The 15,605-nt window shown below is 42.1% G+C and overlaps 1 protein-coding gene across 1 annotated transcript in view; it reads right to left on the bottom strand.

Annotated features, from left to right (window-relative positions):
- The window catches only part of UBR4 (ubiquitin protein ligase E3 component n-recognin 4), a 141,357-nt gene that overhangs the window by 86,365 nt on the left and 39,387 nt on the right, over positions 1-15,605 (bottom strand). Inside the window, 17 exon segments of the mRNA XM_033228081.1 lie at positions 1,892-2,062; positions 2,700-2,927; positions 3,370-3,517; positions 3,609-3,679; positions 4,204-4,395; positions 5,508-5,571; positions 5,993-6,181; positions 6,542-6,740; positions 6,991-7,091; positions 7,397-7,498; positions 8,752-8,961; positions 10,132-10,289; positions 11,224-11,321; positions 12,559-12,680; positions 14,636-14,865; positions 14,953-15,078; positions 15,216-15,398. Of these exon segments, the coding sequence (XP_033083972.1) occupies positions 1,892-2,062; positions 2,700-2,927; positions 3,370-3,517; positions 3,609-3,679; positions 4,204-4,395; positions 5,508-5,571; positions 5,993-6,181; positions 6,542-6,740; positions 6,991-7,091; positions 7,397-7,498; positions 8,752-8,961; positions 10,132-10,289; positions 11,224-11,321; positions 12,559-12,680; positions 14,636-14,865; positions 14,953-15,078; positions 15,216-15,398 (2,592 nt within the window).

The following is a 15,605-nucleotide window of genomic DNA, read 5'->3' as shown; positions in this document are numbered from 1 at the left end:
TTCCCAGGTTCAAGCAATCCTCCTGCCTCAGCCTCCCAGGTAGCTGAGACCACAGGCATGAACCACCACATCTGGCTAATTATTTTTGTATATTTTTTATAGAGACAGGGTTCCACCATGTTGCCCAGGATGGTCACGAACTTCTCTGGTCAAGTGATTTGCCTACCTCAGCCTCCCAGTGTTGGGATTACAGGCATGAGCCACTGCACCTGGCAAAAACTGTGACTGATTTTAATAAAATGCCAGAATATATATGTGTATGTACGTGTATATTTCCAACTGACTATTATTCCCTTAAAAACAGCCAACTTTTGTTGTGCGCAGTGGCTCACACCTGTAATCCCAGCACTTTGGGAGGCTGAAGTGGGCGGCTCATGAGGTCAGGAGTTCAAGACCAGCCTGACCAACATGGTGAAACCCCGTCTCTACTACAATTATAAAAATTAGTCAGGCATGGTGGCACACGCCTGTAATCCCAGCTACTCCGGAGGCTGAGGCAGGAGAATCACTTGAATCCAGGAGGCAGAGGTTACGGTGAGCTGAGATCCCTCCACTGCACTCCAGCCTGGTGACAGAGCGAGATTCTGTCTCAAAAGAAAAAAACAAAAAACAACAAACAAACAAAAAAAAAACAGCCAACTTTGGCTGGGAATGGTGGCTCACAACTATAATCCCAGCACTTTGGGAGGCCGAGGGGGGCAAATCACTTGAACACAGTTTTTTGAGACAATTCTGAGCAACATGGTGAAATCCCATCTCTACTAAAAATACAAAAATTAGCCAGGCGTGGTGGTGCGCACCTTCAGTCTCAGCTACTTAGGAGGCTGAATGAGGCATAAGAATCGCTGGAACCAGGGAGGCAGAGGTTGCAGTGAGCTGAGATCATGCTATGGCACTCCAGCTTAGGTGACAGAGCAAGACTCTGTCTTCAAAAAAAAAAAAAACCAGCCAATTTATGAGATCTATTCATGTATCTCATTCACAATATTTGTTCACTTCCTTTTTGGAATTGCCACCACTTTACTTTCTAATACTTAACGCTGCTGCTAAAAAAGGCCAGGAAGGCCACATCAGAAGTCATATATTCAGTGCTGAGCAGCAGGTTTTAAAGTCAATAATGACTCATACCTTATAACCAATGTGACATGAGAAACTAAAGGAAAGTTATCTAAAGGACTATATGCAAAAAAGGACAAACACTATTTTGCAAGTTAGATGAACTTTAGAGAAGATATAATAAAGTTCTATTTTCTAAAAATAAAAACTCTCTACTATTCTAATTGCCCCAAAATGGAGTTCCCCACCTCTTGGGGATTCATATATTTATATGAACTAAAAAGGAGATTTATTCTCTTCATTGGCCAAAATGACCCTGGATTCCCCAGCCCCACTCCTTTTTTTGAGACAGAGTCTCACTCTGTCACCCAGGCTGGAGTACAGTGCTATGATCTCAGCTCACTGCAACTTCCTGGGCTCAAGTGATCCTCCCACATTAGCCTTCCGAGTAGCTGGGACTGTAGTTGCTGCGCCACCACACCAAGCTAAATTTTTTGTGTGTTTTTTGGGGTAGAGATGAGGTTTCACCATGTTGCCAAGGCTGGTCTTAAACTCCCAGGCTCAAGCAATCCACCTGCTTTGGGCAACCCAAAGTGCTGGGATAACAGGCGCACCCTTGGCCAGTTCTCTTCTTTTGAAGCCACACCTCATATGCTGATTTTTACACTGTTCATAATATGTTCTGGGCATGTCATGATGTCTTAGATTCTAAGTTTTGGATGGCCAAGGATCAACTGCTCTAAGTATACTCCTCAGAGCATCTAGCACACTTTGGGATCTCAACAAATTTGTTGGTTCCCACAGCCACCAAACGTCATGGCCCCAAGACACTCACCATCAGCTGGTCTGTCATCTCCACTGCCTTCTCCACTGTGTGCAGCTCACTGAGGGCTTGCTGAGCACGGCTGCTGCTCCCGACAGCTGAAGCCTGCTGGAAGTTGGTCTGAATGGCATCCATAAGGAAATTAAGCATGTCTAACACGAGAGGAGCGAAGGAGAAATTGGCCTGAGAAAAATAGAAAAAATACACAAGTGAAAAAAAAAAGAAAAACAATGGATAATACTCCTAACAATCATCTTGCCAGTAACGTCCTTCAGAATCCAGCTACTTCACTTCCAGTTTGATATTCTAGCCATCTTCTCATTCTCACAATCCTGGCATTGATTCCCATCAATATGCATTTGCGCTACTAACTCCAGAGCAATCTTTCTAAACCAGGGGTCCCGCACAGATATCCTAATGTGCAAAGGCATCCCTCATATGAAATGAGCTAACTTCTCTCCTATGTATCTAGAATAGTTTGGGTTTTGTACCATCCTTGGGAAAATTGAGAATATAAACACTCAAATCATTTTGTATTCTGTTTTCTGTGTTTCAGATAAAGAACCCTGGCCAAGAAAGGGTACTCTAGAGTATGACACAACTAAAATTTATGTTTCCGTCACCCCCATAATATGCCTAATAGTGCTCAGTCATAAATCCTTCCCTCGTGATGACAATACATCGTATTTGTATTCACACTATGAAAATGGGTAAAGGAGAAAATGAGTTGCAAGGGGAGCCATGTGCATTATTTACTCTCACACCAGTTCAGCAGGCTCTGAACTCTGTCTGCTTACTAGGGAGCATCAGTCTGCCCCACCTGGTTCTGTAATTCTTCCCGGCAGCCCTCTACTGTGCGGCAGAGGCTGCTCTTCTTGGGCTTCTCTTCGTCAGCAACCTTTCCGTCACTGATGGTAACCTTGGCTTTGTCAGCTGGTGAGGTGCTGGCATGACGCACTAGACTCTCTGAAATCCTGGGTTCACTCTGAAATGCTGACTCCTTCATGGTAGAGCTCATGCCACTGCTAGGAGTTCTCTTCACCAGTGCCTAGGGACAGAAAACGTCAGAGTCTCTAAGTTCTTGCCTCAAGCACAAAGGAAATACTGCCTGAGATCTCTGAAGAAAATCTGACCCAAAGAAGAAACTGGCTAAGCATTTCAATGTTACCCAAAAGCCTAAATTCTGATCTTCATAATATTCACCTAATATCTAACTTCTTTATCCACTCACAGTATCAGGCCTTATTATAACATCTGAAATTGTGGGGAGGTCTTAGGAAAAATGAACTACAAGATCTCTAAGGAATTTGCTGGTTCTGATATTCTAAATGAAATGCTTAGGCCACCAACTGTACAGATCATCAATGAGTAAGCTGGAACATCTTCCTAGACTCAGGTATCCTAGAGGTGATGGGAATTTTCCAGTTTGGCTTCAGTAATCCCGTGTCAGTAACAAGCCACCCTTTACAGCTCAGGGAGGGTCCTCTCACCAAACAGCTGCCATCTTCCTTGGCTCCACAGTCACAGAAGAAGGATCCATACTTGGCATAGGAAATCTCATGATCCTTGTGGCACACCTTAGCACACACTGTGCAGACACCCACCCCATCCACCATTTTGCAGGTGTGACAGTGGTACCTGCAAAGAATAAGAACCAGCAAATAAGCTCAGAAGTCCCAATATTCGGTACCCAGCAAATCTTCAACCTTAAAGGAAGAACTACTCTTACCAATGCTGGTTCATGAATTCTTTCTGTGTGATCGTAAAAGTGCAGAGTTTATTGCAAAGAGAATCTTCATCCTTCAAAAATAAGAAGTCTCTTTAATTCGAAACATACGCCTGTATATAAACACCCACAAAAACACATGTGCCTCAACACTCTATGGGGGGGTGAATAGTTGACTCATAAATGACCAGTGGAAATCTACCACAACTAGAAATAGCTAGCTGGCTGAAAATCTGTTGTTATTTCAGGTGAGTGAGACCTCAGGGGTTTGCAGTTAAGAAAAAAACATCTTAAGCTTTCTCTATAGGGGAGCTTCCACTACCCCCATGAAGAACTTATCCCTAAAATTCCATTTGGAATTAAAGACTGACAAAGCAGGACAAGGGACTCTGGAAAAGGCTTATGAAAAAGTCCTTTCCACAAGAGATTAGATCCCCATGCCTTGCTCTGAAGGCCTAGAAAATTGGGGTCTAGGCAGCAACAAGGTCTAGGAAGTTTTGAAGCTCACAGGAGGCTGGAGAAAAGAGCCCAAAAGCTTGGTACCATGCCAGTCAGCCATTACCTTGAAAGGTTAACTTCGAGATTACTTAGTACTTACTGAATCCTCAGCCTGGGAATCTTCCTCTTCCACCGCCAACTCCTCCACCCAGTCTGAGTCTACCTCAATGGCCCGCTCTTCCCCATCCACCGAGAGATGACTTGGGCCTTGACCATTACTCTGGCTCAGGGCATTCGTGACATCAGCCAAGTAAGACATGATATGGCATGTGCACTCCAAGATCATCACATGCTGCAAGAGAAGCCCCACAGAAACTTCAGATTCTCCATGTTTTCAAATAAAGCTCAAGATCAGGGAAATGGTATGAAAGCAGAGAAGAAAAACAGTGTGTTTTTATTATCTATTAACCAGCTTTTACCACTCCGTCCCCATGTAGCTGGTCAGTAAATTGTACTGAAGTAACACGTATTCCTTCATTCTTAAGCACAAAGACAGCTCTTTACAAAGTCTTGCAAGATGAAGTAGGATTGAAATTAGAAGAATAGAGTAAAAACAGATTAAAATCACTCAAGAAAAGACCAGACTAGAGTATGAAGCATTCTGCCCCTAACATTAGCATTTTTTAACCATTAAGTGAAAGTCATTTTAATTATCAGGCTTTAAAGTAATGCAGGAGAGGAATAGCTTCAGAAATCAAGAGAAAAAAAATTCTAGCAAATCACTGCAGACAGTTCATGCTTGCCTAGAAAACCCAATGAACTGGCACCAAAGACTCAGATTTCTAAGTCCCTTTGCTCTGCACTCTGACATGTCAGTGCTGAAAGGATAAAGATCAGCAAGTAAGGAGGGAGTAATGAATGGTACCACAGTGGTTCTCAGAGGCTAGTTATCTGTTCCTAGCCACCTATGCCAGTTCATGGGTTGGGCAGGAGAAGAAAATGCCTGAATGCAGGATTTCTGTCAATTTCAAACCCCTTTTCTCACCAGAGTAACCAGAACCTTCGGCAAATTAAACAAAGCTTAGCATCTGGACTAGAGCTGAGGAGGCCGTATTTGGCCTCTTATAACACTGACTCAGAGTGGCACAGTTCCAAGGCCTGAGCAGGGAGACATTTTCCCATAACATTCCAATATCTTAGGATGACAGGAACTCTACGTTTTAAGAAAGATTCTATCTGCTTATTTACCAGGATATTTCCCTCCCATCACTTCTTGCCAGCCAAAAGATGCCTAAAGGCACACAGTTGGCAATTACACACTTCTAGATCTTCGAGATTATCAGCCTTATCCTTGGTAGGCTAGCCGGGCACAGAACTCAATAGGAACAAGAGAATTCCACCTGACCACAGAGGTGAGAATCATCTTTCCTTTCACCCCCCATTGTCATTCCTCACTTTTCTTACCTTTCCATGCATTACATTGGCATTCAGTTTTTCAACCACATTCTTCTGTGACAGATATTTCTTGCTGTCCCCCCAAAAAAAAGAGGGGAAAGAGGAGACAAAAAATCATCTAAGAAACCAAAGAAATGAAGCATCTTTATTAACTTTAAATCAATCTGAGGACACTGGGAAGCAGAAGCATTCTTAAAAAACTCCATAAGTACTATATAGTTACATAGCTTGGGGTGCTCTGGCCTTAGAATTATCGTTAACACTTGGCATACTTTCCCCAAGAGTTCTCTTGGGAACAATGAACAGGAAACTCTACTAAGAAAATGATGAAGACGAAGTGTAAAGTGAACAGAGCTATTTGCTACCCGTACCCCAAACTCCAATAAAAGGGTAGAGATTCAAATTTCTTCTATACTCACTTTGAGCTTTAAAGAAAGTAACCCACTTCTCCAAGATCAATGTTGTAACCTACAGATACAATTTCATCATCTTACCATCTGCTCAGCCAATCCACAGCAGCATTATGAAGCTGAAGGTGACCAGCACCTTGACCTGCACTGGCCAGAGTGGCCATCACAACCATAAGTTCAGGGAAGCCAGTCCCATCACCGTTGGCCAGCATCTCTGTTGCCATGGGAGTCAGGGTGCCCAGAAGAACAGCACACACACCTTCCCCAACTTGGCTAGGAGAAAAGAAAGAGCAAGTTGGTGAATAATCAACAGGAATCTCATTCTGTGTGTTATAAAAGAAGTTTTAAATTAAACATTAAATACATAACTACAATACCAATCCCAGTTTTGGACTTGGGCTAGCAGAGTATAAAACATTTCATTCAGGTTGTAACTGACAGGCCAAGTCATTCCAAGTTTTTCCATGGGAAAAAAATCAAGGAGCTACATACACTAGAATCCTTGAGTCTAGAGAGAGGTAGATATGAAAATGTTGAAAAAGCTAAGAGTGGTGCCTGAAGGAAAGATAACTGCAAATATCAACGTATTTCTGGGGTTACTAGGGAAACACGACAGAAATGTAGTTGTTCTACCTGTTTTCCCGAACAATGTATGTGGTCAGTAACTGTAGCAGCTGCCGATTCTCCTGAATTACATCCAGCTGATCAGAATCTTTTGGGGGTGATGTAGTCATGCGGGTGAGCCAGGCCTGCAAGCGCACAGGCTCCACACAGGCCAGCTGTGCCAGGGAGCCGCAGAGATGCAACAGGCTCGGGTTAGGGCTCTTCTCAGCTAGGAGCAGAACAAGAGGCCAGGGTCAATAAAGAAGGGCGAGAGGAAGGGAAAGAAGGGGCAAATTGTGAGCCAGGAAAAGGGGAAATGGCTTCAAAGCAAGTTTTCAACTTCCTGCCAAACTTTCTCTGAGGGATTCTCTCCACTTGTTAGCATTTTCATGCTGTAGTTAAACTCAGGCAGAAGATATGCACAGTATTTGCCGGACATCAAAGTTCCCATAAGAAGATTACTAAAAGCTGTCACTTACTCAGCTGGAAGAGTTTGGTGAAGAATTTCAAAACTCGGTTACAGAATTTAGCAGAGAGGTTCTCATTGGCTGTTGCCATCATGATCTGTACAAGTTCTCCACTGGGAGGCAGGAGGGGAGAAAAATGGAAGAATCACATTAAAGCCTCACATAAAAAGCATCCTTTCTTCACAATCTCATCTCCTCTGGGGAAAATGGCCACTTATGAGTCAATGACACAAGGCATTCATGAAATTAACCCCCTCACCAATAACCCCAAGGAGTCAGCAATTAACTCCCCAAAGTGCAGACACCTAAGTAGGCCTTAAATATTGCTGATAATAAGTACCTAAATCAACATATATAGCTCCTTACTTTCAAGAGGCATTCAAAAAATATTTACGGAATAAAGCAAAACACGGCTCACCTGTCAGAGAAAAACTCCTCCATAGCTTTACGGGCCTGGCTGCTTTCCAGCTGCTTTTCCAAGTACTGGAGACATTCCTCCAGGATGGATTCATCCAGTCCACTGAGGATCAAATGGAAAACTTAACCACCAGTATTAAGACCTGTTTCAATGTCCTCCTCATGGTGATTTATTAAAATCCAAAGTTTGTCTGTTTGACCTTGATGGCAATGTCCAATTTTGTTTTGGCAAAGCTTAACATAAAGCCTGGCACAAAGTAGGTGTTCAATACATGTTTACTGAATTAATAGCAGCCTCTCAACTTTAGTTTTCTATCCTCTTTCCTAGGAAATTAAACAGGAAAGGCATCTAAAACTTGGTCCTAATCCAGATCTGCCAGTGATTTAGGGAAAAAGACTCTTTGGACAAGTGATTTCCACACAGCTAAAAGTGTCTGGAATTATTCATCTGTTAAAAAGAAAAAGAAAAGAGGAGAAACGGAATAAAAGGAATCATTGATGAAAAACTGGACTACTCAACAACAAAGAGACAGGAAATTCCAACATGTGGCACCTTCATTTGAATAATTCTCAGTGGGGTGAAAAGGAAACAGAACTGTTCTTTATAGCTCATCTATAGCAATGTGGCCTAAACTATCAAGGTACAGCTATGCTGTGGGACTGCCCATTCCACACTCATTTCAGCAGCACAATCACCAAAACATTAGAAATGAATTTCAGTGAGCTCCTCTGTACATCTCATCAGAGCCAGAGCAGCACTTGATAATCATTAAAAACAATTTTAAGTCTCCAAATCTAAACATTTAAGTCTTCCATTTTCTTAACGTCTATTCCTAAGAATTAATCACAAAAAGGACTCCAAAATACTCTTCACATATTTCCATATTAATGCAGAATGCACACAAGTACAGAATTTTCTGCTGAAAAACACAAATAACAATAAGCTGGCCATGTGTGGTGGCTCATGCCTGTAATCCCAGCATTTTGGGAGGCCAAGACAGGAGGATCACTTGAGCCCAGGAGTTCAAGACCAGTCTACACAACATGACAAAACCTATCTCTACCAAAAAAAAAAAAAAAAAAAATCAGCTGGGCATGGTGGCATGCACTTGTAGTCCCAGCTGCTCAGGAGGCTGAGGTAGGAGGATTGCTTGAGCCCTGGATGCAGAGGTTGCAGTGAGCCCCACTGCACTCCAGCCTGGGCGACAGAGCGAGACCATATCTCAGAATAAAAAAAACATACACACACAAAAACAATAAGCTATTAATTAATGACCTAAAGGCAGCAGTGTTGGTACATTTCACTGATAGTAGCAGTAGGTCACAGGAAATCTGACTGTTCTCCATCAGGCTCACCTGTTAGGATCTGCATGATTGGCCAGAATGTTGTAACAACCAGTGATCAGCTTCTCATAAACACGAGCCAAGAACTCATCAGACTCAGCAGGACCCAAGATACGTTCCAGGGAGTTGCTACTGATCTCAGCAACACTCTCAGTGCTCGATTCCAAAAGAAGTGGTAGCAGGGTCCGAATGACCTGTGGTGGGTTCATCTCATCGGACCAACTTTAGCAAAGAAAATGAAATCAAGTTAGTGAACACACTCCTTCAAAAAGCTGCAAAGCAAGGACAGGGTAATTCAATTATTTGCCAGGGGAGAGGGGAAGGGGAATTGCGCAAGGGCCTTTACTCCAGTCTTTTTCCCATGATAGCTGTTTTATACACAGGTATCATAATACAATCTCATATTCTTCTTTTTCATTATTGTATCAGAAACAAAAATCATTTTCACTTGAAAAATCCATTTATTAAAATGTCAAATTAATGAGCTGCATTTTCTAATATTCAACAAAGAAAATTAACTGAAACCAAAGCAAGTATTCCATTCCAGACAAGCCTTCTAGAAGAACTGCCAGGAACCTGGATCACTTTTAGGGCAATATGATATGAGACTTTACCTGTTACCTATGTATAAGAAGACAAAATAGTCCCTCCGTTGGCCTGACCTGGTTCCTACAATGGTGGAATTTATCCCACTATGATTCTGGAGAAACATTATCAAATAATCTGTCACTTTCACTTTAAAATTTAAACCCAAGACATCTCCAAACTGCAATATGTCTTAAAGGCTTCACATATTTCCATATTAATGCAGAATGCACACAAGTACAGAATTTTCTGCTGAAAAACACAAATAAGCCTTTTCTGAAAAATACTATAGAGAAGAAGAAGTACTCTATTGTCTTTCGGATCTAAGTTAAAAAATCATTCTTGGCCGGGCGCGGTGGCTCAAGCCTGTAATCCTAGCACTTTGGGAGGCCGAGACGGGTGGATCACAAGGTCAGAAGATCGAGACCATCCTGGCTAACACGGTGAAACCCCATCTCTACTAAAAAATACAAAAAACTAGCCGGGAGAGATGGCGGGCGCCTGTAGTCCCAGCTACTCAGGAGGCTGAGGCAGGAGAACGGCGTAAACCCGGGAGGCAGAGCTTGCAGTGAGCTGAGATCCAGCCACTGCACTCCAGCCTGGGCAACAGAGTGAGACTCCATCTCAAAAAAAAAAAAAGAAAAAAATCATTCTAGATAAGTGCTCATACCTTAAAGCAACAGGTACTCTTTGCTAAAGAAGTATACAAGAAAGCATTACTACATAGTTATAAAACTCTCACTGTCCCTCTTTAACCACAATAGAATACAGATGTAGAGTCCTTGGGGCTATGTAGTAGATACTCACACAATAAGATCTCCAGTCAACCTGACCAGTGAGAGGAGGGTGTGCTTCAGGGAAGCAGCCAGGGGCAGACTTTGGCTACAGAGAGTCCCCAGGTGTGCAGCCTGCACTGCACTGATATAACTCTCTGAAGGGATGGTGTCATTGGCAAAGGCATTGCGCTGAAAGGAAGCAAAGCAGATGTAAATGGATAGACCATCTACCCTGGAAAAAATTCTCATGTGGAAAAAAACTGACATAAACTAAGACCCCACTGATGTCTGTAAACAATAGCCTCTGCCTCAGTATACACTGTTATTCATGCTGGGAAGGGAAGTGGGGTACAGAAAAGGAAGCAGTTAAATTTTAATTAGTGCAAAGTTAACAGTTAAATGCAATGAATATCCAATACCACTTTCAAATGATTAGAGTATAATATAATGCACTATATTTAAAGTAAAACTATTGTTTGTCTATAATGACTGAGAAGGAACTGGATTTTGCAATGCATCTGGTCTCTACTAAAGCTCTGGGTGGTGTAAACAGAGGTCACGATCATAAAGCAGGGATAACAAGACTATAATATTTAGCTTTTCAAAAGAACTTCAGTAAGCGAATAATCTGTTAATAGAGGTAGTGTGAGCAGAGGATACACAAAGAGCAAGTCAACTGACAGAAGACTCAGTAGTATCTAAAAGCCTAGAGAAGCTAAAAGTGACCCTGTAAAATTGTTACAAAAGGAACAGGTTCCTGACATATAACCTACAAAGGAAACAGAGTTAACATGTATTGGAAATTCATGTGCCAGGTAATATGCTAGGCACTTAACATTCAATACACTGAATCGTCACAGCCCAACATTCAATTGGTGAAGAAACTGAGGCTCAAATAAATAAAATGGTTTGTCTTCTGATAACACAAACTTATAAGCAAAAAGCCATATGAGAACCAACTAGGTGATTAAATGCATTGATTATTGATTCAGCCATAGCCAATATTACTGCAGTATATTGATCTCTTGGTAGCTAGTTTAAGCCTAATTCCTTTAGGCTTAAGAACAAAAGACAGAATGACTAGCACTCAGTAGTTCTACCCCTGGAACAGACAGGGACTCACCCAGGATCCAATATTGGGAAATTCATTGGTATTGATGTTGTTCCAGGACTCACATACAGCCTGCACTGATGATGGCAAATTCTGAACCAGTGTCGGACCTGGAGGCAACAGAAAGGACAAGGAATCATTACAAGAAAGAAGGAAGGACACAGAGCATTTTAAAAGCCAAGCCCAAATGCAGAAAGAAACAGTACAGCCCAGGCTGTCAAAATAATTAGTAAGATAGCTTAGATGGATATTTCAATAGCAGTACTATTTCCAAGAACCAGTTAATTGCTTAATAGCTAACACTCTCAATTGTAAGGTTTTCATTTCCCATCATATTCACTTTCTAATCTTGCAAGTAAAGAAGACAACTGAAAATAAGATGCGAAGTGAGGGTGAGTCATTGCAAGTCAGACTGAAATCACCATTAAACATCTGCTCCCCTTCTATAAATAGGTGTCACTTTTCTCTTGATCTCTTTTCTCTTTAAGACAAATCTTAAGGGCAGGGATCATAACATACATTAAGAACAGCCTTCAATGCAGCAGTACAAAGTGAGACTATGTGAATGTTAAATGAATATTTAAAGCTTGAAATTAAGGAAAATACACAAACGGCTGTAAATTTTAAAGGGTAACTACTGTACTTAACTCCAATCAAGCCCTTTGATTTTTCTACCCTAAATTTCTACCAGATCATTCCTAACCCAGCAAAGAGATTATTTCCGGGCACAAAAGTACTAGCTTGCTAATCCTCCTATCCCCTCTAAATAAAAAGAACACCAGCCTGGACAACATAGCAAGACCTCATCTCTACAAAAAAATTTAAAAATTATACAGGTATGGTAGTATGTGCCTGGGATCCCAGCTACTTGGGAGGCTGCGGCAGGGGGACTGCTTGAACACAGGAGGTAAAGGCTGCAGTGAACTGTGATAGCACCACTGCACTCCAGCCTGGGCGACAGAGCAAGACTCTGCCTAGAGAAAAGAGAAGAGAGGAGGGGAGAGAAAGAGAGGGGAGGGGAGCAAAGATCTGTGCTAAAGACAAAACAGCCTTATGTTTTGGAACCAACAGATCCTGGTTTGGATCCCAGCTCCATCACCTGCAAGATGCAGGATTCTGGACAAGGAACTTCTCTAGACCTAATTTCTAATGAGTAAAATGGGGATCAAAGTAACACTTCATAAGGTTATTGTGAAGATCAAAACAGACAAACCTACCTAAATGCTTGATACACAAAAAGGCTCCAATAAACAGTAAATGCCAGTAGGCACCAAGGGAGAGAAGTAGTAGTACTAGCAGCAGTAGCTGTTGTAATAACATTATTCAAAAGCACATTCGCTCACTTACCCAGAGCATTTGCCTTGCACCTACTAGAGCCAATAGCCAAAACAGCAGCAAAGCCTTGCAGTTTCTCCTTGGAAGGTTTCTCAGTTGTTCCTTCTTCATTAAAGTTCTGCAGCAAATAGGCTCTGGGGGAATAACAGGGGGAAAGTGAAGCCATAGGAATCTAATTCCACCAGTTAGGAAAAACTAGGCCTAGACTGGCTGAAAATCCTATCTTTCAGTTTCCTATCTATTTAATATAGTTGATAGTGCCTGCTTCTTCCTGGTCTCACGGGTAATCGTTTCCCAAAGAATGTCCCCTCCTCTGAAATGCTCCCCCAAAATCTCCAAACCTTAACTGCCTGACAAATAAGCCTGAGAAACAGTGAATACTATATCTATTCTCCTCCTCCACCTCAGAAGATTGACAAAGTATCTAGTAAAGGCTCTGAATACTTTATTTTTTAAAACAAAACAAAACAAAAAAACTGTTTATCCAACATTTTGCAAGCTTACTTGGCCAGGAACATTAACAGCTCAGTGTGGAAACCACTGGCCTAGTAGGCCAGATTAGAGCCTGTAAATTCCCAGAGGGCAATGACTTGGTCTGCTTTGGCTACTGCCATAACCCTAGCACTTAGAAAAGTATGTGGCACGTAGCAGCCATACATATTTGTTCAAAAACTTTGCCTCAAACAATGGCCCACTATCTTCTGCAAGGCAGTCACACTAAGAGACAAGGTTAGTTAAGTATGACAAAGATCTAGGTCCATTTAAAGCAGCATAAAGCCCACAGAGCCGGGCGAGGTGGCTCACACCTGTAATCTCAGCACTTCGGGAGGCTGATACAGGTGGATCACCTGTGGTCAGGAGTTCGAGACCAGCCTGGCCAACATGGAGAAACCCCACATCTACTGAAAATACAAAAATTAGCCAGGCATGGTGGTATGCACCTGTCATCCCAGCTACTCTGGAAACTTGAGGAGAATCACTTGAACCCAGGTGGCAGAGGTTACAGTGAGCTGAGATCACACCACTGCACTCCAGCCTGGGCGACAGAGCGAGACTACATCTGAAAAAAAAATAGCCCCATAGAACAGGAGTGAACACTGAGATCCTACAGAGACCAGACAAAGTAAATAAGCTTAAGAGAGCTCTGTGAAAACTGCTGCAAAGGGAACTAATTCTCAGCTCCAGTCTGTTACTGTTGTTTCAGAAGTAAGTCAGGCCCAGTTTTGCCAGTTCTTCCAAATTAAGAAAAGCCAGAAATCTAGACTTGTGAATAATCTCCCAATTTTATATACTGAAATTAACTTTAAAATATTTAAACATCATACAGACCAAAGTCTACAGGGCATGCAAGTCTACAGTGTTTGTCATAGAAAGAGTTGAATTTGAAATAAGTTCTAACTCATTCAGAAATGTTTTTCTCCAAGTACATATCATGACATTTAAAGAGCATTTAAAAGGCCAGGCGCGGTGGCTTATGCCTGTAATCCCAGCATTTTGGGAGGTTGAGGCGGATGGATCACCTGAGGTGAGGAATTTGAGACCAGCCTGGCCAACATGGTGAAACCCCATCTCTACTAAAAATACAAAAATTAGCCAGGTGTGGTGGTCATGCCTGTAATCCCAGCTACTCAGGAGGCTGAGGCAGGAGAATCGCTTGAACCTGGGAGGTGGAGGTTGCAGTGAGCCAACATCGCACCACTGCACTCCAGCCTGGGTGACAGGAGCATGACTTCACTTCAAAAAAAATTTTCTTTAATAATAATAAATAAAGAGCACTTAAGGAGCTTTAACTCGGTTAATAAGAAAAATGACAGTATTTAGAAAAATTACGTTACCTTTCTCTGTATCCTGTAAGTAAAATGATACAAAATATTTAAAGAATTATAGACATTAAACTTCCTCCTGACTCCTCCTGCACTATTTGAAAATTCCCTCATCAAGCACCCCTTCATACTAGAGAAGAAAGCATTATACCATGGGGGAAAAACCCTAAGCTGACGAAAGGGAAAAACATCAAATTCTGAGTCACTGGGGGATTTGCACAGAGTGCAGAGCACATGTGCATCTCTGGGCAGGCAGTTCACCACACCTGGTGAACGATGCATAGGTATCAATGAGTTGCAGCGTGGCTGGAAGTAGGTTCTTGGTAATCTCAGACGACTTATGAGGATCAGTCTCAGCAGCCATCTTAGAAAAATGCTCATCCAAAGAGACCTGAACCTTTGAGATGGCGGCATCAAGGGTGTAGATGGACTGCAGACTGGGAATTTCATGCAGCTGCAAGATGGTGGTACAGTCGATACTACAGAAGGATGAGATCTTTAAAAATATGCAAAATATAATTAGTTGTGGCAAAAGGATATGGTAGAAACCAAGTTCTATCATTTAGGCTCCAATACTACATACCTGCCGAGCGAAGTATTCCTCTACTATTTCAACATCATATTTCACTGAGCTACACTTGGCAGTGGATGCCAGTTCTAGAAGCGAGCTAGCATGCTCAGCCTTCATTCCCTGTTTGATAAGGTGATCCTATTTGGACAGCAAGAAAAAGTGTTTAGGAGATCAATATAGGCAGAGTCCAAAGCTTTCATCATCTTCAAATTTAAAAGCTCCAGAAAGCACAAAGCACTCTGGCTTTGAATAGTCTTAGCAGCAAGCTCTGTTACCTTTATCCAGCTGACATAGGAGCTGATCCGGAGCCGAGAAGACCATCGCAGAGTGTGCAAGATGTCACATTCACTCATCTCAGGTGAGTTCATGGATAGCTGGTTAATGTAAGTTTTTGATGGTGGTAAAATTCCTAGGATCCTCCATAGTATCAAGAAGTAATATTGAAGGGCACAGGCCTCCTGGAGAAAGGAAAAGGAGCATAGAGGTAGTACTTGGTATTGCCTCAAGATCTCCCTCACAGTACGAACTGCTCCAAATACAACTTTTAAAGAAGAACTGTGTAGAGTCCTGATTTTAAATTGAGATTTGGCCCCCAAGTCCATTCTCCAGATCTTTCTAAAGAGTGCACCTACCAGAAAATGGCAGAACACACATACAAATAATTT

The sequence above is a fragment of the Trachypithecus francoisi genome, unplaced genomic scaffold (genome assembly GCF_009764315.1).
Source record: "Trachypithecus francoisi isolate TF-2019V2 unplaced genomic scaffold, Tfra_2.0 Lachesis_group12, whole genome shotgun sequence".
NCBI classification, from domain to species: Eukaryota; Metazoa; Chordata; class Mammalia; order Primates; family Cercopithecidae; genus Trachypithecus; species Trachypithecus francoisi.
This window is presented reverse-complemented; position numbering and strand designations above follow the sequence as displayed.